The sequence below is a fragment of the Akebia trifoliata genome, chromosome 9 (genome assembly GCF_017979445.1).
Source record: "Akebia trifoliata isolate Shusen 1 chromosome 9, ASM1797944v1, whole genome shotgun sequence".
In the NCBI taxonomy this organism is placed as follows: Eukaryota; Viridiplantae; Streptophyta; class Magnoliopsida; order Ranunculales; family Lardizabalaceae; genus Akebia; species Akebia trifoliata.
This window is the reverse complement of record NC_141383.1, coordinates 18,852,520-18,879,242: the sequence shown is the minus strand read 5'-3', so window position 1 is coordinate 18,879,242 and position 26,723 is coordinate 18,852,520. Positions and strand designations below refer to the sequence as shown.

Below are 26,723 nucleotides of genomic sequence, written 5' to 3'. Positions count from 1 at the left end.
TAAACTGTATTTTAGCCTATATTGGCCAAATCATAAATTTGTCATTCAAAATATGAAATTGCAATACTCAAAAATTAATAATATATCGAACTTACGTTGCCTTCCAAATCGTTTATATGGCCATTCTCATCTATATTTTATTCATCAATAGCTATATTCCTTCTAGGATCTTGTACTTGAATCTATAGCAAAATATCCATGAAACATATATGGTCCATAATTAGCTTAAAACATGTTCACCTTTTTGCAACACAATTAACATTTTTATACTTTACCCTCATAACATCATGCCTAATGTCCTTGGAAGTGAATGACTATGTTGACCACCAACAATAATGTCCTTGGAAGGGGAAACAAAAAATTATTAATAGTTGAAGAAGAAACTATGAATCAAATGGAGTGGTTTGGTTTATTTTTATAGCACTAATCACTTAGAAATATAGGAAATGAAAAATGTGTTATTATTAGATTTAAAGAACTAAAAAATATTCATAATTTAATAGAATGTCTATTGGCACCCCAACTTTTATTTATTGCATCCCAATTAAATTTAAAAAATAAAAAATTAATTTAATGAGAATATCATTCTCCCTTTAGGAAAGAATGTTAGTTTTAGATATTTTCTTCTATTTGATATATGGAGAGATATCGAAGAGAGAAGAGCATGAGATCAACAATCGTTGTTGATATCAAGTTGTTCTATTTGATGGATTATTGTCCATAATGATCATTTGTGGATTTTTTATATCTTGTGCAACTACCATGAATTTTTTTTCGAATGTGGAAATGTTATTCCTATTTGAAATGCTGTGTGTTAATTTTTTATGGGACCGACTAGTTGCACATCACCCATTACCAATTGCACTCCATCACTTTAAAAAAGTATACTTGAATTACATTGTTAACATTTCACTCTAAAAACTATAAGTTGCAATGTTTTTCTTCATCTTGAAAATTCATAGAGTGCCCACAACATCAAAACTTCATAAACTATAAATTCAATTTTCAAAGCTTTATGACCTCCAAGTAGAATAAAAAAATGTAGGAACTCCTATTAATGATGGATTATTTATCTTCAATATTGGTGTTAATTTTTTTTTGTAGGACATAACAAGTGGAGATGGGATCAGTTTTCTTATTTTTAAAGCAAAAATATGTAATTTTTTAGATTGGAGTGCAATCAGTTCTAAGTGGTGTGCAATTAGTGGGTCCCTTTTTAATTTGGAAGTGATAAATAGTTAAAGGAATTGGGGTTTTAGAACTAAAAAATTTGGGGTGCCAATAGAATTTCTTTAATATAATAAGAAGCTATCAGACCAAAGGCTTTTTTTTTTTTTTTCTAATAATATTTAATTTTTATATGTTTATCTGTGAAAAATAGTAGAAAATGGAAACAACCCCCTTTAATAAAATGCATAATTAGAAGTACCCCTTCCCCAACATGTTTGGTTGAAGTAGAACAATCTTTTTAACTTCTATGGCTGAAAATCAAAGAAAATAAAACATTAAAATATTTAAAATTGAGAATTTTTTAAACATGGATATTTTACTCATTTTAAATTAAATATGGCATTTTAGAGGTTTCACATCCTCTGCTTTTAATTTTAAGTTACCTATAATATAATAAATAATATTAAATTTTCATATAGGGACAAATACGATTGTCAATCGGTCAAAAAATCAAGGATACCCATCAATCCCAATTCCCGAATGAGAACAAAAGTATTTTAAGTCATTATAAATCTTTTTTCCTTTCAACATATTATCAATAAAATTATTAATTTAATTATAATTTATTATACTAAAAATAAAAATTATAATTTATTTTCAAAAATAAATTTTTAGAAAAAAAACCTATTTTAACATCCCATCTATAATTTATATGAAAAATTCAAGTATTTTATATGACATACATTTCTTTATAAAAAAAAAAAAAAAAAACACCTTAAAACATCTATATTATGAAAAAAAATCACAATATAAATCAATCCGAATATCAATTGGATAGAATATAATGATTCTTAGTCATATCAGTTCGATTTTATTTTAAACCCGACTTTAATCAATTTCAATGAAAAGGGAATTAGAATTTGAATTCGGTTCAATTTCAGTTAAATGAGTATCCATTGACACCCCTACAACTACAAAAATCAAATCTTGCATTTGAAAATTTTCTAATTATATTATCGAAAAAAAAAAATTTAGTTTACAAAATTATTTTTGAAGAATCTTTATTTTCATTTTTCAAACTCTCCTAATTATGGCAATTTTATTTTAGTATTTATTAAATCCCGGGATCTTCTCTAATAAAACTAGAAAGTAGTAAATACGCATCTTCGAACAAGTTTGCCTTGAACTCCTCGTAAGTTATAATATATTTTGTTATGATTTTTTAACCAATGTGAGACTGCCACGTAAGGTGATTAAAGCTAATTATCCTGATAACGGAACCATGAGAACACACATTTGTGGCATTATAGTAATTAACTAGAAAGTCAGGTTCTAATAGTGACAAGAGTAAGAGTTGTAAAGCTGAAAAACAAAACCCAACCCATTTGTTTTTGGAAACTGTAACAAACTGTACCGTATTGCATGCCATGTCGGATGGATGATGTGAATGAGTCATATGAGATACATGGATGACCCATGCCAGCTAATCGGCACTATATTTTCCTATACTTATTTATGTTAATTTGTGCCTACCCCTCCATATTTTTGTAAATGTTTGAGATACCTCTGATGTTTTCAAACTTATGACTTACCACCTTGACCTCGATCTTTTCATATAGATTAATACTAAATGACCTAAAGGCCCTCCTCAACTCAACCTCTAACCAAAATACGTTTATTTTTCACCGCAATTCATATTATTCAAACTCTTAAATCCTCTATGGTGATTTCTTAAAACTTATATTCAATTCATCATTTTTAATCTCTTCCTAATCATGTGTAGGAAAGCCTAATTTTTTTTTCTCAAAATTTTATACTTAAAAAAAAAATCTTATAATGCCTTGATTTAAAGGTTGACGTAAATAAATTTTATAACCAATTAAAAATAAATAAATAATGCTGAAGTGACCTTAAACTGGAACCTCACATCACACTTCTTGGCGTGAAAGTGTGTGGGAACCAAAAATACTTTTCATTGAGATACAAGTGAAAAGCATCTATGGTTCCCATCCACTTTGACGTCAAGAAGTATGATGTGAGTTTTCAACCTGAGGTCACTCTAACACGACTAAAAAAAATTTGGGTCGAAGACATGATTTAGAAATTGTATGAGAGAGATCATCTCATTTATAAGAATAATTAATTACACTTTTTCCTTCTCTTCTTTAGTTCATTTTGATTATATCTTCCTTCTCTTTTTTTACTTCTTTTCAATTCATGGATATATAAAAATGACGACATTTGATCTGAGATGAGTTATCTTTGTATCAAATGTTCATGAATGAGATAAGATAATTATTTGAGATTGAAAACCATGATAAAAGAGGATAGATTCTTATTAGAGATTAAAAGACAAGGGTATTCATGTCATTTTCTATCTTTCATTCAAGATAACTAATTTCAAGGGTGCATGTCATCAATTTAAAAATACAAGGGTAGCTCAAATGTTTGCTAAAACATGGAGGGCGTAGAACTCCTTATTTATTAGACCTCATTAATGTGTTTTTGACTGCTTAGGGAAATGTGAAGAGAGAGACAGAGAAAAAGAGAGAGACGAGAAGAGAAACAGAGCACAGAGAGTCGAGATAGCAGTAGAGACAGAATCAAAACAAGGTATTTTTCTTTCTTTTCTTTTTTTTTTTTTTTACAAATTTTTATTTATTTATTGATCTTTCTATAAAGATTTGAGTCTGGGTTGTTCTCTCTCACAAGTCTATTTCAAGTATATATGTCTGTGTGAAAAATCGTAGATTTCCCAAATCTGTTTTTTTTTGTCATTTTTTTTAGAGGTAAGATAAGAATCGTAGCCATAGATTTCTAATCCTCTCTATCTCTCAACTTTTTTTTTGATTTTATGTTGATGGGTTTGTTATATATGTTTCAGTTTCTTCAACGGTTTCCCTCTCTCTGCGAAAAGAAGAGAGAAAGAAAGGGTTTTAGGCTCTTGTGAGAAAGAAACAGAGTGAAAGAGAAGGATTTATGTCGGCTGGTTTTGATCTGACTTTTGGTGGTAGAGCTCAGAAGCAGCTCTGGATTTCTTCTTCTTTGTCTCTGGTGTTGTCAATCTTCTTCTTTTTCCTCTGTCTCTGCATGCAACTTTGGTTGGTAAAACAGGGGTTGCAAAAGGTTTCGATGCGTTTGAGATCAAAACGGTATGTTTATTCTTTCTATTTGCTTGTAATCTTTCAAAGCCAGCTTGTATTTTTGGGTTTTTGTTGAAAATCTTTCAAACCCATTTTGTATTTTTGATTTTTATGGTCTGGATTTTAGTTTTAATGATACGGGTTTTAGCTTGTTCTGGTTTTTCTGATTTGGGTTTTGATCCATTTGCAGGACTGGTTCTGGAGTCGAAAGCTTTGGGGCGTTTCATATAAAGCGATTTTTTTATCTCTTTTTATTTTTGAGAGGAGCCCTTACTTGATAAAACCAGTGTTTCAAGGGTTTTAGAGATTCGAGCGATTTTTTTTTTTCGAGTTTTGATCTATTTTTGGGGTTTTTTTTGTTTTTATTTCTATTCGGGATGCCTGGTTTCTTCAAAAAGGGGAAGAAAAAACCAGATTCAGAAGAATCAGAGACCAAAATTATGAGAAAAATCCGTGTTATCTGTACCGATCCCGACGCAACAGATTATTCTTCAAGCGAAGATGAGGGAAGAAACAAGAAAGAATCTTTAGGGTTTAAGCGTCGTTTGATCCGAGAGATTAATTTACCAGTTGTTTCGGCTAAATCTTCAGTTTTGGAAACAGAGGGTTCATCTCAAGATAGCAACAACAATGGAGTTGTTAAAACCCCCAGTATCAAAAACCCTAAAAAAAGGGTTTTTCGAAAGACAACGACTACCACAAGATCTTCAACGTCGTCTTCTAAATTGAAAGGTGTTCGACAGCGAAGATGGGGGAAATGGGCTGCAGAGATTCGAGACCCTCTACGAGGTGTCCGTGTTTGGTTGGGTACTTTTGATACAGCTGAAGCCGCAGCAAAAGCTTATGAAATAGCTGCTAAAAATTTCGAATCTAAGCTCGAGAATCTGAGGTTCATAGAGAAGGATTCCAACAAGAATTCTGATTCTCATTGCTCCATTACTGAGGATTCTGAGAGCCACTTCTCTCAAACATCTCCTTCATCAGTCCTTGATGTCTCCACTACTTCAGCTTCTCTGATCTCAACTAAAGAAGAAAGTGATTCTACAAAAATGAAAGAGCCTCCACAGTTTCAGCTTAAAGAGGAGAAACAAAAAGAACCCATTTCGGAGTCTTTTAAGGAACCATTGATTTCATCTTCAATTGGTGGAGAACTTAATATTGGGTCTGAACTTGATGATCCATTCTTTATGAATGATTTTGGGCAACTTTTCGACAATATTGGTGACTTTGGTGATCTTCAACTACCAAATGATTTTATGAACTTGGACTTTGATCTTGGAGTTGAAGACCTTGCTTGGATGGATGAGCCTTTGAACCTGGTTTGCCCATAAGTTTTGCAGTTAGAAAATAGTAGTTTATTTATTTTTTGTAAGTTTTAATCTCCGGGTTTTTGTGAACAAGTATTCTCTAGAACAACTTTGGGAGATTCTGGTTTTGTGGTTGAGAGATTATAATTTTGTTTATTTGTGTCTTTGTTATATGAGAGATGGAGAGAAGAGTCTTCTTGGGTTTTTTAGCGCTAATAGAGCCTTCCCAAGGATACACAGAGAAAAGATTACTGTTCTTCAATCTATGAAAAAGCTTGTTCTCTCTTTAGAGCTCTTGTCTTCTTTTTTAAAGTTGGTTTTGCTCTTGTAGACTTTGCTACCTTTTGAGTTTCTTATATTATCTTTATCTTCTCAGTTGTGACTCAGAAGAAATCTATATCTTCTTTCTTTTTGTTGGTTTGAGGATATTGTTGAATCATATGTGGAGAATTTTGGAAGATAGATTCTTCTTATTGCTATTATCTGCAAAGACTGCAACTGAGCCTTTATTGAATGTAGAGGGAGATTTTTTTTTTTTCCTTCTAATTCTCTTGGTTTCAGTCCTTTTGGATGATATTTTTGGTGAGAAATTAAATGGAATTTTTGCAGCTTTAACTTGTTAGGACCCAAATTTTACTTTTCTTTGTTCTTTGGGTCTTTGGTTTTACTACCACGTGAGGGAATGGGTCCACTTTTACCTGTTAGATGGTCTTTTTCTTCGTTGGCGAGGTTTTTATTAATGAACAATGCTCTGCTGAAGTTGACCTTGATGTGCAATGTAAGGTATAGTCTTGAGCTCACTCTCTTTATTAATACATATAACATCAACAAATAGAAATGAAATCAAACAATGAAGTATCCCCCCCCCTCCCCCACAAAGCAATCCCATATTCAAAGTGAGTTGAATCTGTAAAGAGATTTGTGATGATTGGTTTGTTTCATATTTGATTTGTGGTTCAATGTAATAGAAGAGATTTGAAAGAGAGATGGATATATACCCACTTGAAAGATGAAGGATTGGAGTTTTTTAATGAAATTGTGCCAATATTGAAATGTCATAGAAAGCCTTTGTTTGTCTGAAAAATATGATTAAAGTTGAATATGGAGGATTTTATTTTGTTTTTCTAATTTTACTATATATTGAATAAATCAATATAAAAATGTCTTATAAGAGATTCATTCTAACCAATTTGGAAGTGTCTTTTGGGTTTATATAACCTTGTTGGAAAGAATATTTAAAGGTGTCATTTAGACGTAAACCCATTTGGTAACTCGATGCCTCTAGGCAGCCTTTTGAGTCCGATATCCTTTAGGGACCCATTCGAAGCCTTTGGACCCATTTATGGTCCCACTCAACACCCTTTGTACCACCGAAAGGCCATACACTTCGAAATGACTACTTCCTATTTATCTCCCTTTCTTTTTTTCTTATCTTCTTAATTCTTAATAGTAATAGATGATACATGTTACCCTTACCACAAGTGAGAGCCCACTTCATGGTTAGGGACCAGACTCGTTAACACTCCCTTGAGCCTCTCATTCAAGTCTCTTTGAAGGGCCATGATTTCTCCCTTAATTTTCTTTTCCTCTTGTTCTTATATTATATTATACAGATAATCCGAGAGAGAGAGAGAGAGAAGGGCAGCATCAACAATCATGAGGTCATCATTATTGTTGAGACGATTGTCTTTTAATGATATCCACTCAGCCGCCTCTGCCACTTTCTTTGCTGTTAGAAAAGAATCTAGTCAAGTTCTTTGTGTCATTTTCCCCTTCACAGTAGTTCTTTCTTCCAATATGTTTGTATCCCATTTTCACTCAAATAAATTTTCACGACTACTTCGGATCATTAGCTGCATAATAACAGATTAATTTTAATTTAAATACTTTCAAAATGCTTCAAGGACCATCAACATCCATCCTATGTTACCATCCATCATACAAAGGAATTTTCAAACTAATATCTTGATATTTTTAGAGGGCTGCTATTGGTCCCCCCTTTTTTTACTTGTTACATCCCAATTCCTTAAATTATTTCTCACTCCCTAATTAAGGATTAAAACACACCATTCAAACATTACAAAAGTTTGATTCGACTCATTACTACAACATTACAAAGCATTGTAACACATACAAACATTAGACCCATATAAAATTCTGAATCTAATAAATAGATATCTAAAGAAATTAAAATAAAAAGTAGAGTTTCTATTGGGACCCCAAATGTTACTTATTCTCTACCATTGACTTATTTATTTCTTTAATTTTAATTGGGGTGTAATATGTAAAAGTTGGGTTGCCAATAGCAGAGGTCTATTTTAAAAGGGAATTTTTTTTTCTCCAAAAAATTGCTTACCAAGGAAACTAACTAAAATAAAAAACACAAAAAAATATTTTCAATACTAGTCACAAGATATAAGTGTAATAAATGGTATGAAGGCACCGTCTACGTGGCCAACCCAGAAAGTCGCCATCAGATGGGGTGGTCTGGAATCCACCCCTCTTAACAGGAAACAAAGGCTTCAGCGAAAGCTCAGGCTACCGAAACCCATAAATTATACTTTTTGACATTTTAGGCACTGGAGAACAATATTAGACTTGTTTTTTCATGTCAGATGGGTCCTAGTACCACTTGGCGTGGTGGAAGAAGTAATAAACACATTGGGTAGAAAATTCGCCTTCCCGTTGAAAATAACTCAAAACACCTACAAAGGTGGACTTAATGTGGCTGGCACGCTGATTTGGATTTCTAGCTCGGATTGAGGCCACGATGACAGTAGATATCTAGTTTTTATTTGCCATCTGTGTCATTCGGGCGACTGAATGTAGGATATGTTTCATGTTAACTTAATTGATGGTATTGGAACCTCAACAATGGCTGCAACTCAGCAAAACAGTATTTTGGCTCATCTATGAATCTAATTCTTTTCTACTCACGAACTTCGCCATCTTGATCTATGGGTTCGCTTCCTTTTCTAATCGATGGTAGCTTCTACAGCTTCATCTTTAGATTTGTGTGCTGATACACTCAGCCACGCTTCAACAAAAATCATTTGTAGTTTATGTCAAATCCCGTCGACGTCATCTGCAAAAGCTAGTTTGCATACCAGTGCGAGATGATCACTGCCCCACTTCTGTAAAGGAATGAGGTTAACATTTTAAATGAAGGAAAGAAAAAAAACAAACTTGTCTAATCCAAGCAAAATATCAATTAGAAACCTACCTAGATATGTCACCAAATATATTTTCCATTTATAAATTACATTAACTCATAAAAAAGTCCTCAAAGCAAATACCCTTCACACTCCTTAAAAGCTTGGACCAAGAAACAAAAAAGAATCAGTACTTGAGATTATAGATCTAAGCCCAACACATTTCCGTCAAGGATCTTATATCCCATATTTCTAGGGCTTAGGCCAGATATGAGTATATCCGTATTCAGATCCGATTTTTTTTTTATCTAGACTCAAATCCGTGTCTGAATCTGACTCGGAACCTACTAGATAAACCATATCAGAATAATTTTTCTTTCACTTAATCCGGATCTGAACCGGATCAAAGGGACTTCTGGTGCACTTAGTTTGCATCAACTTCTCAATAGATGGTGGTATTTATTGTAGTTGAGAACTAAAAGTACCTCACTTGGGAGCCCTCCTGTTTTTCTTAAAATATTGCTTGGTAAGGTTTCAACAACTCCAACTGGAATGAGTTCCTTAGAATGCCTGTATCAACCATAAAAGAGTCATCAAGACTAAACATTGCAAACACCACCAACTCAAAGAGTAGTTTTGATGGTATAACTTATTCACCATATATAATCAACAGTTCCCATAAACTTGGAGTGATACGAGGTTGCCAAAGGTTCTCCGTATCTATCTCTAGTGCTAGAGCTACCCTGTCAAGACATTAACTTAGTAGATTAGAAGAAGTATGTATATTAATAATAGGACTTAATATCCCAATTTTATCTCTAGATCCGTATCTGAATCCGACTCGGATCCTATTAGCTAAAACCATATCCGAACGATTATGCTTTCATTAAATCCGGATCCGACCCGACCGAATTGCTTGATCTGGGTTGGTCCAGTCTGATAATTCCGGACTGTTTTTTTTGTTGCTATATTTCTTTTCTAATTGCTACTATTCAATTTTACCATTATAATTCTTCTATTTAATAAGAATTCATGTAATATTAAAGTAGTAGAAAAAAGATATTTTGAAAGAACATATAAACATAATTTTCAAAGAAAAATATCATTTGGATCTAGGTATGTAGGATCCATTCAAACCAGATAAATTCAGATCACTCAGGTTTCGGATTAAATCCGACCCATTTTATGCCCCAATTAATGCAGTGATAGTGATGTTGAGACTAACGATGGATCTGATGCAAACCCTATAACCAAAGATAAGATCAGTGTCATAACACCAAATCACATTTCTTGTAACATATAAAAGTTGATAGATGGAAGCAGACGAGCAAACAAGAAATGAAACAAAATAGCAGATTTGATTAGGAATCTTACAGGAACTCCAACATATGCACTCTGAAGTTGCAAATGGTGCCGAAGATTGGTGACTCCTTCGCTGCCAGTTGCAAGCTGTAATTCTTCTTTGCTCCATGTATATTTCAATGGCCTTGAGACGGTCATTTGAAAGCTGAGACCCAACCACGGCATCCATATGCCACAATCAGTTGAAGAGAAGTAATAACATATCTTAACAATTTTATTTATTTATTTTTTGCTTATCGTGGGTATCCCCACCTTTCGGGTGAGCCTAATCCCAAGGTTGGACGCACCGCCCCCTTGGAAATTCCGATGTGCAACTGATTGAGTTGAGGGTCAACCAGATGTTGGAGTTGGCCCCAAGGAATTAATTGCTTCGTGGGGTTTCAAACACTTGACCTACCTTCCTGAGGAGCTTATCAAGGCTCAGCTTGCCACTAGGCCAACCCCTTGGGGCTAACATATATTGGTTCTAATTGTGCACTTAATTAAGAAACATGTGATAAGATATTTTGCATAGAACAAGACCTGTTCACATCCTCTCTGTGAGCTCTGAAGGGTCTCCATCTTTCTGAACTTTCAACTTGCCCAGATACTTTTTTACGGTCATGTAGTAGAATGTCCAACTGAAATTGATTCCAAAAGAATATGGTAAAAAGTGATTTCTCAGTACATCACAAGAAAATGCTGCTATGATGATACCTAGAGGTTTGACTTAATAAACTACAACAGAAACTCACCTCGGATGAAGCTAGAAACTGATACACTGCACTCTGAGAAAAGAAAACAATAGCTCACATTAAAAAGTGAAGACCACAAAAATAATCCCACCTTGCATAGTTAATCTGGAACTTTTCAAGGAATAACAAAATTGTACCAATAAAAATTTTAAAAACAAAAGACAAAATTGCAAAACACAACCTGTGGCAAGCTATTTAGGTCACCGGCAATTACAACAGGGATGCTTCCCCATTCTTGTGATATTGTGTGGGCCTTCTCGACAAACAATCGGATCTACAACAGTGTGAGGTACAAGTCATGTTAACATTACTACAAGGGATAGTCAAGGGAAAAAAAAGAACTTTTTTTTTTTTATGGAGACAAACTCTACAAGCTATTAAAAAAAACCATTTTGTACTGCTTAGGTTTACAAGACAGTAAATCTATGTATATATTGGTATGAAAGAGGCCTGTAAGGTATATTACATGCTATAAACACACTCAAGTATGGATCAAATAAGTAGCTTGAATATTGTTTCAACTTCCAGACAGCAATATCCTTACAAATATTTACAAAATGTGATCTTACAGCAAGTGGTCGATTCTTAGCAAAAATTATTCGTTCAGATGGCAACTCCATGGGCATAAGATCAATGGAAATATTGTACAATAAGAGAAACAATAGAATCTATCTCCTAGGCATCAAGATTTCTCTTGAACTGATTCCATGAAAGCTGGACACGAGACCAATGAAATAGGCTTTGGTATAGTTTTACTATTAGAAAGTGCAAAGAGACCTGGGAATTAAGCTCCTATAGGGAGCTTACGCACACCAATCATCCTTCCAAAATGAAGCCACCGAGCAAACTTTAGGTAAGCATTCTGAATACCTCACCATAAGCCACAATCATAGGTAACTGACCTAGTCGTCATTCCATTCAAAGTTTCTGAAAAGGATGGACAAGGCTATGCACGTGTGTGTGTACATGTCAATTGATAGGTTGGGTGAAGTGGCTCCATTTTCCACCTAAACCACCAGGTCAATGGCAGTTCACTCACCGTTGCCTTGATGGGGGAAAAGGAGAGGAAAAAAGAAAAAGATCAGCGCAAAAGAGAGGGAGAAGAGATGAGGTTAGCTCAAGGGAGGCCTTAAATAGAGGGGGTGTAGTTCTCAAAGAGTCCCTTCTTAAGGGATCATCGGACCCCAGCTAAAGAAGTGTGGTAAATGAAAGGACAATGATTGCCCTTAACTTTTCATAGCTAGCCTCTGTTAGAGCCAACACATATTGGAGTTTAATGAGACACGGAGTATGTGGTTGATTAGTCCCCCAAGCTTGACAATGGTCAACTCCTCCATGAGGAATCTAGCATGGGTACCTACCCTTGAAGTGAATTATGTTCCACAGCAATGTTGGGGCACCCTTAGCAAGTCTACAACAAACATTGCCCTTTGCTTGTCCCATACATCAATTGGGCCACTTGGTGTGCTATTGAGTCGACAAGGCCCATGGTATGTGGACAGAGTGCATGGCATCCTCTGTGGTATGCCACAAGACCATATTGGTGTAGAGTGCAATACATGACTGGGCATGCGTATGACATTAGATCATCATATGTGGTATCTTCCATTGTATTTTATATTAATCGGGTAGGCTGAACCCCAAGGGTTCTAAGAAATTCTCTATGAATTCTTCTTTGCAAGAGACATCCCTGGGTTCAGTTATGTCTCCAATAGCCTTGCTGGGATGGGATAATTGCTTGACTTTATTGATGTCCTTAGGGGGGTCCTCAAGGATTCAAGCTTGACGTAAATAAAGCTTTTACCTATTGGAAAATAGTAGATAGTAGTAGTCTAATTTTGTTATTTTTATGTTTCTTTTTTTCTGTGTAAGGACATTTATGTCCATTCACCTATGTAAGGGCATTTTTGTCCATTGACCTTTTTTAATTATTATATATATCTGCCAAGCTCTTAATTAGAGACTTGACAATTCTACAATTCTTCTTGGTATCAGAGCCATTAGAATTCCTCTCTTGGTTCTCCTTCGATCTCCTTCATCTTTTTTGATCACTTGCTGCGATAACTCTTTGCGCTATGTTTCATGCCCTGTTTTGTTCATCGTTAGCCTATTGGTTGGAGTGTTGGGTCCCTTTTTTATCTGCGATAGCAGCACTGTAGCTGTGCGACAGCATCTAGGGTGCCTTTAGAGACCTACGACAGTGAGGCAACCTCTTTGGGAGGTCTACAGGACTTGTGACAGCAGCTATAGTGCTGTGTGTGATCAACGATAGCAACTACGACTTCCTGGCTTTGATTCTCGACAGTTAGAACGCAGACGAACCAACCATAACCACCATCTTCTCCAGTCGGCGATCGTTCAGGATTTTTTATCGGTTCGAATATTATCGGATCTCCGATATTTTTTTCGGATTCGAATTCGGATATAGCACTATCCGATCGGATAGTAATCCGTTAACAGCCCTAGGTGACCCTCCTTATTTTCGATTGTACGAGATCTCCCTTCAATCCACAAGTTACATCACTTCTTGTTTAGTATAAACCATGACATCTACTCACGAGATAAAGGACTCCCACACTGCTCTTGGGGGAAATTCTTCTGCACAATGAATTACTACTGCTCTGTTAGATAGTCGTAACTTTCAGTCCTGGTCTCGGTCTGTGCGACTTTATTTGGGTAGTAGAGGTAAATCCGGTTAGTTATTGGGCACCATACCTAAGCCACCCCCCACTGATCCCAAATTTGAACAATGGGAAATTGATAACTATACCATTCTTGGATGGTTATTTAATTCTATGGAACAGTGCATCTATACCATGTTCATGTACCATGAAACTCTCTTCTTTGTGGTCGGCCCTCACTCAGACATATGCGCATGCTATGAATGACATGAGGATTTATGAACTGTATCGGGATATTGCTCAAGCTACCCAAGGCACTCAGAGTATGGCAGATTACTTTGGTTTCTTCAGTCCCGTTGGGAGGAGCTCTCGCACTATGAGTCTATGGCTGAGTTGTCTGCAGAAGCAGCTGGGTATGTGGTTAAGCGGATTGGTCGACATCAGACATACCAATTCCTCATGGGTCTACGTCCTGAGTTTGAAGTACTTCGGACACAGATTCTTAACACCACTCCTTTACCATCTTTATTTGAGACATTTGCGACTATTGATAGTGATGAGCGTCATCGCTGTGTAGCTTCTTCTCAGACTCAAGTCCCTGGGATTATCTCTGCCCCAGCTACATATCAGATGGCTCTAGCAGCCAATTCAGGGTTCTTTGATTCTCGTACTCAAGGACATGGCAGTCGAGCCCGTGGAGGTCGTGGACATGGTAAAGGGAGTGACTTTACTTGCAGCCATTATGGGAAGGTTGGACATGAGAAGATCCGTTGCTTTCAGCTTTATCCCCACCTTTTGAGATCTTCTGTGGGACATCCTTCTCCTGGTGCTGCTACTGTAGAGTCTGCATCAGTTTCTCAAACGACTCTTGGCACCATCGATTTACAACATCTCCAGACTTAGATTGCAGCCATTGTACGGGATCAGATCCAGGCTCACACTCCCTCATCCTCGACTGTTACGTCGGTTATTACACCTCAAGGTACATCCTCTGCACTTCTTGCTACTCAGTCTGGTTCTGCTCCACTGACATAGGTAATTGATTCTGGCGCCTCTGATCACATGACTAGTGAGTTTAGTCATTTTACATCCTCTATTTTCCCTACTACTCATAGGGAGGTTCGTCTTGCTGATGGGTCCCTCACACCTTTCCATAGCATGAGTACTATCTCATTATCGCCTAATTTTTCTCTTGACTCCGTGCTTCATGTCCCTCACCTATCTCTTAACATTTTATCTATGAGTAGCATTACTAAATCTTTAAATTGTTCTGTAACATTTTTTCTTATTCACTGTATTTTTCAGGACTTGACTTTGAGGAGGATTTTTGGCAAGGTGGTATGAGAAGGATGGGTTATACATATTTGGATCTCAATCGATTGCGACTCTAGCTTTTGTGCTTCCATCGTCTGGGAGCCACACTTTTTCATTTCAGCTTAGGACATGCTAATTTTTGCACTTGTGTTCTTTATTTCCTGCTTTAAAAACTTCTTGTAGTGGGCACAAATTTCAGTGTTCTGTGTGAACTCTCTAAACACACTCGTACCTCGTATATTCCTCGTATGCATCAGTTTAATGCAATATTTGATTTAGTTCATTCTGATGTTTGGGGGCCTTCCCCTATTACTGCATTTAATAATCATAGATACTATGTTACATTTATAGATGATTATTCTCGTTACACTTGGGTTTATTTGACGCGTTCTCGTTCTGAGGTGCTTCCTATTTTTGTTAATTTTCTTAAGATGATTCAAACTCAGTACAACATCACTGTTAAATCTCTCAGGTTAGATAATGGGGGGAATATATTTCGGATGGGATTCGTTCCCATCTTCATGAGAATGGTATGCTCCATCAGTTGACATGTCCATACACTCCTGAGCAGAATGGGGTGGCAGAACATAAGAATCGTCATCTCATGAATACAGTCAGGTGTCTTCTTAGAGGCATGCATGTTCCTAAGGCATATTGGAATATGGCAGTTCTAACGGCGGCTTTTCTTATTAACCGCGTTCCGAGTCGCACCTTAGGAGGACAGGTACCTCTTCATGTTCTTTAACCCGACCGCATTCTCTTCCCCATTACTCCTAGAGTCTTTGGGTGCACATGCTTTGTTCAAAATAGGACTCCCACTCGTACTAAATTAGATGATGAAGTCATTTGATGCGTCTTCTTAGGTTATTCCACTATGTCCAAGGGGTATCAGTGTTATGATTCGGTTTCTCACCGTGTCATACATTCTCTTGATGTTACATTCTTTGAAAATATTCCATATTTTCGTACTATTTCTACTTTGCAGGAACCTTTTTCTTTGCAGGACCCATCACCTATAGTGCTACCCTCTCCAATCTTTTCTTCACCTCCGTCAGAGTTTTAGGTCTACACTCGTCGCCCTCGTCCATCTCCACCTTTACCAACCTCCTCCTTGGACTTAGGTATATCATCTCCTACTCTTACACCTATACTTGCTCCTATTCCTTTTGTTTCTGACTCTCACTTACCTATTGCTCTTCGCAAAAGTAAACGAGGGTGTGTTACTGATCGTCCCATTGCCCAGTTTGTCTCCTATCAGGGTCTTTCTCCTTCTTATCAAGCCTACCTTGCTATTATTGATTCTATTCGAGTTCTTCGGTCTATATCAGAGACTTTGCAAGATTCTCAGTGGACGAGAGCTATGACTGTTGAGATGGATGCTTTGCAGAAAAATAATACCTGTGAACTTGTTACCCTTCCATCCAGGGAGCGAACCGTTGGTTGTAAATGGGTCTTTACGGTGAAATACCTCGCAGATGGCACTATTGATCGGTATAAGGCGCGACTAGTTGCTAAGGGGTTTACGCAGACACTAGGGAAGGATTTTGATGCTACATTTGCTCCTGTTGTCAAATTTTCCATTGTTCGTCTTCTTATCTCTTTAGCTGTTTGTCACTTATGGCCTCTTCATCAACTCGATGTGAAAAACGCTTTCTTGAATGGTGATTTGACTGAAGTTATATATATGGACCCCCCTCCTAGGTTTCGTCTTCAGGGGGAATATTGTGGGAAGGTATGCCGCCTTCTCAAATCTTTGTATGGTCTAAAACAATCCCCGCGAGCTTGGTTTCAGTGTTTTTCAGAAGTTATTTTGTCTATGGAGTTTACAAGATGCCACTCAGATCATACTTGTTTTGATCATCGAGGATTGGATGGTCGATGTGCCATTGTTCTAGTATATGTAGATGATATTATCTTGGCAGGAGATGATGCCTAGTAGATTGACAGGGTGAAGATATTGGGTCGTGTTTTTGAGGTTAAGGACTTGGGTCCTCTCAAGTACTTGGGTCCTCTCAAGTACTTCTTGGGGATAGAAGTAGCTCGCTCTCAACGAGGTATTTCACTATCTCAGCGCAAAAACACATTGGACCTTTTTCAGGATACTGGTATGCTTGGTTGTCGTCCTGTCTCTTCTCCTATGGATCAAAATCGTCGACTTCATATCGAATCTGTTGATCTATTATCTGATCCGGCTTCTTATCAGAGACTTGTAGGTCGTCTAATTTATTTGACTAATACTAGACCGGATTTGACCTTTGTAGTTAGTGTAGTCAGTCAGTTTATGCATGCTCCGCGTACATCTCACCTTGAGGCCGTTCATCATATTATTTGCTACTTAAAGTCACGTACTGGCCTTGGACTTTTCTACTCATCCACTGCTCAACCACATTTGTCATGTTTCACTGATGCTGATTATGCGGGCTCTCTTACAGATAGGAGATCTACCTCTGGTTTCTATACATTCCATGGAGGTAACCTTATCTCATGGAAAAGTAAGAAACAGAGTGTGGTCTCTTATTCTTCTACTGAAGCTGAGTATCGTGCTATGGCTCTTGGGACATGTGAACTTCTCTGGCTTCGATCTTTACTAACAGAATTGGGATTTCCTCTTTCTGGTTCTTCCTCGTTGTTCTGCGACAACAAGTCTGCTATCATGCTTGCTTCTGACTCAATTCTTCATGAACGAACTAAGCATATAGAGGTTGATGTTCACTTTCTTAGGGAGAAAGTTCGATCTGGTGCTTTTCAGACAATCTTTGTATCTTCTTCATATCAACCCGCCGACATGTTTACAAAGTTTGTTTGTTCTTCTATCTCTAACTCTCATCTTATGAAGCTGGGTTTAGTTAATATATTTGTTCCAACTTGAGGGGGAGTATTGGAAAATAGTAGATAGTAGTAGTCTAATTTTGTTATTTCTATGTTTCTTTTTCTGTGTAAGGACATTTATGTCCATTCACCTATGTAAGGGTATTTTTATCCATTCACCTTTTTTATTATTATATATATCTGCCAAGCTCTTAATCAGAGACTTGACAATTCTACAATTCTTCTTTACCTACTTCTTGAGCAGAGAGATGTACACTTTATACTAGTAGTGGGATATGGTTTAACTTGATTGGTCTATGTGGCAATCTATCACATATTTATATTACCATACTTAGCACGAATGATCCTCCTCCAAGGATAATTCTTCTTTCGACCTCCACAACCACTTACTCAAAAGAACGAATTCATAACCTTGAGTTTCCCTAAACCCAAATTGCCTTTGTTTTTGGGAGTGCACTCCCTCTTTCACTCAACCAAATGGGACTTCTCAGCTTTTCCCTAAGTGTTTCATTAAAACTTCAATCCATCTATCAAACTTCTTTGCAAAGGATAGTGGGATGGAAAGGAATGATAAGGTAAGCTGGGATACTGGACAAGGTACTCTTGATCAACACAATCTTTAATCCTTTAGAAAGGTAACTAGATTTCCATATATCTAGTCTCCCTCCAAATCTTTATAGAGAGATTCCCAAATACTTAGAATCTATAGCTAGCTCTTTAAGGGAAAGAAAAGAGACGGTAGTTTCTTTCCAAATGGATGCCAAGAAACTTACAACTACCCCAACCCCATGAACTAAAAAATTGATTCTGAGGATAAACCCTGCTCCAAACCAACAAAAAGGACCACTCAAAAAACTAAGCTGAGAAGAGGATGCTCTTAGAAAAACTAGATAACCATCCTGAAATTCTTCAACTACTTTCATAAAGTAGGATCTGATTGCATCCAAATAAGCCTTAACCAAAGCCAAGGTGAATTTGTCTTTTCTTTAAGAGCCTTTAGTTTTCACTAAAACACATAATCCTCCCTAGCATCAGCGGAAAGTGAATTCTATATATGAGAGCAATAAAAATCCACATGATCTAAGCCAGACAAGTGGAACCTTGATATGCACAACTCAATCTAATCGTAATAACAGAAGACCACAACCAACATTATAATCATCAAGATTAGTAAGATCAAACGACTCAATACCCAATCTCGAAAAAAGAAAATCTCAAGACAACTAGTATCAAGATCCAAGTCCTAAGATATCAAATCCAAAAGCCAGACAAGTGGACCCTTGATATGCACAATTCGATCTAATCGTAATAACAGAAGACCACAATCAACATTATAATCATCGAGATTAGTAAGATCAAACGACTCAATACCCAATCTCGAAAAAAGAAATCTCAAGACAACTAGTATCAAGATCCAAGTCCTAAGATATCAAATCCAAAAGACGATACCCATCTTGAGACCACAAGCGCTTAACCTCTTGCTGGGAGCATACTTGCTCCCAAATTTACTCAAGCAAAGTCAAATGTACTAAAAGTCGAGACAACCCCGACAAACTGACACTTTTGTTCTCATCCTTTGTTATTAGAAGTGAAACCCCAAGACGTCACACTGTTTTTTATCCATAGGTATTTTTTTTGAAATTTCTTTTGTGTAGAGGATTTGACCTCTACAATTCGACTATTCATTTTTCATAGAAGGCATTGAGGAGAGGGTGCTGAAAGGAATAGATCTCGAAGGGAAACATTTGAGATTGGAACAACTGCAACATCTCTAACAAAAAGTGAGAAAATGAAATCCAGATCAATTATGCCATCACTCATTTGGAATCTTAGCCTTTTTCCAATGCTCATCGTTTTCAAATTGATAAAACTTAGGAACACTTCTCAAAGTCTCTTCTACAACAAAATTTAAATCTTCATAACTTAAAAAAAAAAAAAGCTTCTAGCTATTGAACTTGATCATCTCCAAATGAACATAAAAAACTTTAAGAATGTGAAATTGATTCCCATTTTCTGAAGGTCTAAAATCCCACGAACGACACCAATTTGAATATTATGGACATAATAAATTAAAATAAAAAGTTTATGGGGTTCACCAAAAAATCGACAATGTCCCTAAGCTCATTGAGTTGATTCACTGTATTTGCTTAAGACTAGATAAAAAAATTTACATGAGATTTAAGGTCTATTTGTAATACAATAGGGTAGGTGAGAACAACTAAAAATCAAATCACACAACACTTTTTTCTCACATTGAAGGTACTTTAGTTGGTGGGTAGTCACTTCACTAGTCATGTCATACCAAATCTTTAGCGAAAATGGCATTGTAATCTTAGTCGTCTCGGCTTCTTAGTTTATTTGAGCAATCTCAAGACCAAATAGTCTCACAACTAAAGGTTGGGTAGGGGGTACTATCTTTTGGACTCGGTATCATATGACTCAGGATTTAAGAACATGTTTCGACTCGTGGGGTCAGTTGGGAAACATTTTTTCTAAGTTCAATTGGGTACTCTAGAGCCTTAACAATTTGCCATCACTTGGGGAATTTGGAGAAAGTAAAATAGTAGGGTTTTTGAGGGGAACGAGAGCTTGGATTTAATCAATTCGATTTGTATTTGCTTTTCTTTTGGTGTAAAGTGTTGAGAGAATTAAGGGGATCTTCTTTGAGGATCTTTTTTTAGGTGGGACAAGGTTTGTAACTTAACGGGGGATTACTAGCTTCTTTTTGTAGTTGGAGGTGGCTTTTCTTTTCTTTTTAGCTTGTATTTTCGGCTGGTTATCTCAATCAACTTTTCTATTAATGCAAATTCTCTCTCTCTCTCTTTCTCTCTCTCTCTCTATATATATATATATATAGGGTCCCGTTCAGCAACAAACATTTTGGCAAAACATTTTTCAAAACATGGGTTAGAAGTTTTGGAATGGGCTGATTTTTGGTGAGGATGATCTCTACGGTGAGGAGATCATCCTCACCAAAAATCAGCCCATTCCAAAACTTCTAGCCCCAGTTTACAAGTTGAAAAATCGTGGACCATCCATTTTTTGTAAACCATTTTTGATGGGGTTAGAAGTTTTGGAATAGGCTATTTTTGGTGATGATGATCTCCTCACCGTAGAGATCATCCTCACCAAAAATCAGCCCATTCCAAAACCTCTAACCCATGTTTTGAAAAATGTTTGTTGCTGAACATTATATATATATGGTAACGGATCAAGGGACAGGAAAAAACATATGTAAAAACAATGTAACATTAATAAATTTTCAAAATATGGGTTAGAAGTTTCGGATTGAGCTGATTTTTTGTGAGGATGATTTCTATGATAGGAAGATCATCCGAAAAAAAAAAAAATCAGTCCAATCTGAAACTTCTAACCCCATTAAAAGTGATTTAGAATGTGGACCGTCGATATTTTGCCAATAATTTGTAAATCACTTTTGATGGATTTAGAAGTTTCAGATTAAGCTGATTTTTTGTGAGGATGATCTTCTCATCATAGTGACCATCCTCGCAAAAAATCAGCTCAATCCAAAACCTCTAACCTATATTTTGAAAAACCATTGTTTTTACATATGTCCCATGAACCACCCCCTATATATATATGTGGAAAAGTAGGACATTACAAGAACCAATGTAGAGTAAAACAAAAAATAAACGAATTAGAAATAGATGAAAATTTAAAAGCACAATTAACCAACTTAATGATCAATTCAGACTATTCAAGTGATGAGATAGAACTAAAATCAGATATAGCACAAAGCTCAAGTGATGAAACACAAGCAAAGGAAGAAACCAATGGACAACTACAATTTTGTAATACTACATGTAGATGCAAATCAATAAATGTTTTACCAAAAGAACAAAAAATATTATTTGACTATATTGACAAAATAGAGAATCCAGATTTGCAAAAAAGGGTACCTTTTACAATTAAGAGAGAAAATAAAGAAGGAAGAATCAATGACAAAAAATGTCCCAGGATATACTATGCAAGAAATATTCAAAAAGTTTGACAGAACACAATAGAAATAAACAACAATTCAAGATTTACAAAGAGAAATGAATCAGATAAAAGAAGAAATCAAAAGGCTACATATAATAAGCAAAGGACAACAAGAATAAATAGATATACTAAATTTCAACAAACTCAAACAAAAAGAAATCTGAGAAGAAGAGGAAGAAGAAAATTATATACAAATAATAAACAAGGTCCAATATCAAAAATGGTTTATTAATGTTCAATTAATAGTTAATAAAGAATTCATGATCACAATTATAGCCCTAGTTGATTCAGGAGCATATCTAAACTGTATACAAGAAGGCATTATCCCAACTAAATATTTTGAAAAAACTACAGAAGGAATATCCACAGCGGATGGGTCAAGTTTAAAAATAAAGTACAAACTTTCAGATGTACATGTCTGTAACCAAGGAATATGTATAAATACTCATTTTATACTAGTAAAAAACCTAACAAAGTTTGTCATTCTAGGCACACCATTCTTAGCACTAATACAACCTTTCACAGTAGACTCTACAAGTATTAAATGTAGACTGTTAGAACAAGAAGTACAATTTAAATTTATACAGGAACCCCAAGAAAAAGAACTGGATATGATAAAAAATAAAACCATAAAAAATAATGTTAATCTAGTAACTAGAAAAGAAAAACAATTAAAAATTTTAAAACAAAAAGTAAACTTCTTAAAAATTGAAGAGCAATTAAAAGACCCAAACCTTAAAATTAAAATCCAAAAATTTAAAGAAAACATAGAAAAGGAAATTTATTCTAATTTACCCAATGCCTTTTGGCATAGGAAAAAACATGAGATCAGTCTCCCTTACGAGCCAAATTTTAATGAAAAGTGAATTAAAACCAAAGCTAGGCCAATTCAGATGAACAAGGAAACTCTAGAATACTGCAAGAAGGAAATACAAGACTTATTACAGAAAAAGCTAATAAGTCCAAGTAATTCTCCCTAGAGTTGTTCAGCATTCCATGTCCAAAAACATTCGGAAATAGAAAGAGGAGCTTCTAGATTAGTTATTAATTATAAACCCTTAAATGATGCACTCAGATGGATAAGATATCCATTTCCAAATAAAAAAGAGTTATTAAATAGATTATATGAAGCAACAATATTTTCAAAATTTGATATGAAATCAGGATTCTGACAAATACAAGTAGCAGAGGAAGAAAGATATAAAACAGCTTCCACAGTACCATTTGAGTATTATGAGTGGAATGTAATGCCATTTGGACTCAAAAATGCTCCAAGTGAATTTCAAAGAATAATGAATGATATTTTCAATCAATATTCAAAATTTATAATAGTATACATAGATGATGTCCTAATATACTCCAAGACTATAGAACAACACTGGAAACACCTAGAAATTTTTATTAATACAATTAAGTTTCATGGATTAGTAGTCTCAGCTCCAAAAATTGTATTATTCCAGACCCAAATAAGATTTTTAGGACACAATATAGTAAATGGAATAATAATCCCTATAGACAGGTCATTACAATTTGCAAACAAATTTCCTAATGAAATAAAAGACAAAAAGTAGCTGCAAAATTCTTAGACAGTCTAAATTATATAAAAGATTTCTACCAAAATCTTCACATAGTAGCCAAACCGTTGTTTCAAAGATTAAGAAAAAAGACTCCAGAATGGACAACAATTCATACAGAAGCAATTAAACAATTAAAATTAAGACTACAAGAAATTCCTTGCTTAAGCATTCCAAACCCCAAATTAACAAAAATAGTAGAAACTGATGCAAGTGAATTAGGATATGGAGGAATACTAAAACAAGAAAAAGAAAAACAAGAACAATTAATTAGGTTTACTTCTGGTGCTTGGAACCCAACACAACAAAAAATACTCAATAGTGAAAAAAGAGATTTTATCAATAGTTTTATGCATTTCAAAATTTCAAGAAGATTTGTTAAACCAAGAATTTCTTTTAAGAATAGATTGCAAATCAGCAAAATTTGTTTTAGAAAAAGATGTCAAAAATATTGCTCCAAAACATATTTTTGCCAGGTGGCAAGCTATATTATAAATTTTTTATTTCAAAATAGAATATATAAAAGGAGAAACTAACTCTATACCAGATTCTTACCAGAGAATTCCTGCAAGGTAAAAAAGATGACTGATAATCCTTCAAAACCCAAGTCCAAAAGTTCTTATGCTATGACACCCCCAGTTCCTAAGGTAATCCCAGTCAATCCGTTACAGTTTGGCTCTCCCAGTAATCTCTCAAATAAATTCCAAGTTTTAGGTACCACCAGTCCAGTAAAATCTTATGCCCAAACAGTAACAGCTTCCTTCTCCCAAAACCAGTCAGAAACTGAACATACTTCTACTTTTTCTCTAAAACCCCAGTATATCTACCAACCTAATTTGATCCCAATTATGACAGTAGAACCTGAATTAGAAAAATCCTGTCCAAAGACTTTTACCCAGTCAATCTTCATAAAATCAAACCAATTTATCTCCTCAATCCCAACCAAAACACAAAGATTTTATGAATTTATCTTAGTAGATTCAGATTCTTCTCTTATAACTCATGTTCCAGACAAAAATGACTAACATAATTTCCTACTCCAAGTGTCAAATTTTAAAAACACTTACCCTCACTACTTGAGGACAAAATCCCAATACTATGAAAAGGTTCTCCCAGCCATTCAATCCTCAGTACTATTATTATTGGGACTACCAAAAAGCTTGGTTCAATACCTTCACGTTTCAAAATGACTAGTATAACCACTCATGGTTCTTTTTGTTTAATGACCAAACAAAAGTACAGTTTCCAAATTGGTTTGCAGAATGGTGGAATCAGTATGGTCCAATTCCATTTTATTTTACCAACACCTGTTCAAAAAAAGCTTCCAGTATTTCATCCAGAACTTTATAGCCCCAGATTATCTTTCTCAAATCCCAAACCTATTGATCTTTTTTGCCCAATTCTCCCTAGCATGGATTTCCTGCTGGGAATATTGTATAGGAACCATTTCACAATTTCATCCCATTCCTTCTTTAGTAAGAAAATTCAAGGTAAAGTGGTGGACAAACTTACGTTTTGAAAAGGCCACCAAAGCAGGTATTACAACATGGCTACACAACCATCCGCAACAGTCAAAAATCTCCGCACCAAGTTCTTCAGAATTCCCATTATCTAAGTCTCAAATCCAGTCAAGATTAACAGGAGCAACAACCAAGACTGAAATGCGCAAACATCTGTTAGAAGCTTTATCACAAATTGATGAAGAAGAAGAACCAGACAATCTTGAAGAATACACCCCACTCAATGAAGATGATTGTGAGGGAATACTTCCCCCTTGCCATTACCAGAATACTTAATCAAGCCAAGAAGCAGTTTTCAAAGTCAAACCAAGAAGAAGACTCAGGCCAAGAAAAATTCGGAAGATCGTAATAAATTAATGTATAATATTGTATAATTATATTGTAGAGAATCTTTAGTGGAAAACCACCCAAAGGCAGCCGCCCATGTACTATTAAAGATTTATCTCTAAAAGAATTCCAAATAGTCTTTTCTTTTGACCAGGCCAGCTCATTTCATATAACACTTATCCATTTCCCTATTATCCAAAGCCACCTATCAATACCAAGTTAAAAAAAAATCCTACCTTCTTATCCTATCCAGGTGTCCTCAATTATTATCTCGATGGACCAGCTAGTCAAACATTTCTCGAATGATTATCAACCAAATCAACCATCAGCCTACCATTATCCACAACCTTACAAAACCCATCCACCAAGGAAAAGACTATTTAGGTAACTTCTCTCAAATCTCTTTATAATTCAGTTTCTGAAAAAATGTTTTCAATGACTTTGAAAACTGCTTCTTGGCTTGATTAAAGAATTCATTATAGACTATTTTCTAGAAATCCTTCCGGACTATCAACGATTTATACCCGGGTTTAGGCACTTCTGGCCACGAAGGGATACGCGACTTTGAGTCAGACGAAGGTTCTAGAAAAGAGTTTAAAAAGGGTTCTTTGATCAAATGGCTTTTGGTTCAACATGACTCTTATACCAATCTACTCAGGATCTTAAAACTTTAGAAAATTCAAAATTCTTTGTTTTAGAATCTAAAGCCTACACGTTCTTCTTCTGTCAAAAACCTGATCCAGGGATTCCTTTCCTCAAATCTTAACTTAGAAACTCTATTAAATTCCTCTCTGGTTTCAACTAGTAATTGATAATTTTCCCAGTATTCTTCGTCCCTAAGTCTGTTTTGTCTTGAATAAGAAAGTTCTTTAAAAATTAAATCAGCTAGATGTATTCTAAGTAGTTGATATCTTTTTTCAATATTAAAATTGTAACGAGGCATAAAGATAAAATTCAACTATTTAAAACTTATAAACACTAATACTGAAATTACACACTGAAATTATACTGAAATTATAAACTGAAAATATACAGAATATGTTTACAAAACTTGAAAATTATAAAGAGATTTGAGAGAAGTTACCTAAATAGTCTTTTCTTTGGTGGCTGGGTTTTATAAGGTTGTGGATAATGATAGGTTGATGATTGATTTGGTTGATGGTCAAGTTGATTTATAAAAGATTTAAGGAAAGATTGATCTAAGAAGTTTGAAAAGGATGAGAAGGTTCTGTGGAATTTTTTTAGATGTCTTCCTTTTGAAGTTTTCTTCCTATTTAAAGATAACGGATTTGAAATGAGAAATTTGGAATCTGAATAGTGTAGGACAGGTGGTTAATTTTTAAAAAGATGGATCATTCGAGAAATGTTTGACTAGTTGGTCCATCGAGATAATAATTAAGGACACCTAGATAGGATAAGAAGGTATGATTTTCTTTTAACTTTGTATTGACAGGTGGCTTTGGATAACAGGGAAATGGATAAGTGTTATATGAAATGAGTTGGCCTGGTTAAAAGAAAAGACTATTTGGAATTCTTTTAGAGAGAAATCTTTAACAGCACACGGGCGGCTGCCTTTGGGTGGTTTTCCATTAAAGATTCTCTACAATATAATTATACAATATTATACATTAATTTATTACAATCTTCTGGATTTTTCTTGGCTTGAGT

General features: G+C 35.3%; 2 protein-coding genes across 5 annotated transcripts in view; one reads left to right on the top strand and one right to left on the bottom strand.

The window, feature by feature from the left end:
- The first annotated feature begins 3,657 nt into the window (after nucleotides 1-3,657).
- Nucleotides 3,658-5,995, top strand: LOC147394497 (uncharacterized). Its single transcript, XM_086453914.1, has 3 exons — nucleotides 3,658-3,783; nucleotides 4,055-4,322; nucleotides 4,504-5,995. Exon 3 carries the CDS (start codon nucleotides 4,691-4,693, stop codon nucleotides 5,642-5,644), a length of 954 nt encoding a protein of 317 aa, XP_086310040.1. The 5' UTR covers nucleotides 3,658-3,783; nucleotides 4,055-4,322; nucleotides 4,504-4,690; the 3' UTR covers nucleotides 5,645-5,995.
- A 1,999-nt stretch (nucleotides 5,996-7,994) lies between these two features.
- LOC147394496 (DNAse I-like superfamily protein) overlaps nucleotides 7,995-26,723 on the bottom strand; it is a 39,703-nt gene continuing 20,974 nt past the window's right edge. For 3 of the 4 annotated variants that reach the window (XM_086453911.1, XM_086453910.1, XM_086453913.1), the window contains 7 exons: nucleotides 11,050-11,142; nucleotides 10,869-10,901; nucleotides 10,657-10,754; nucleotides 10,147-10,279; nucleotides 9,430-9,515; nucleotides 9,258-9,342; nucleotides 7,995-8,754 (listed from right to left, as the gene is read on the bottom strand). In XM_086453911.1, coding sequence (XP_086310037.1) covers nucleotides 8,686-8,754; nucleotides 9,258-9,342; nucleotides 9,430-9,515; nucleotides 10,147-10,279; nucleotides 10,657-10,754; nucleotides 10,869-10,901; nucleotides 11,050-11,142 — 597 coding nt within the window. In that variant the 3' untranslated portion in view covers nucleotides 7,995-8,685. The other variant, XM_086453912.1, reaches the window with a different exon arrangement.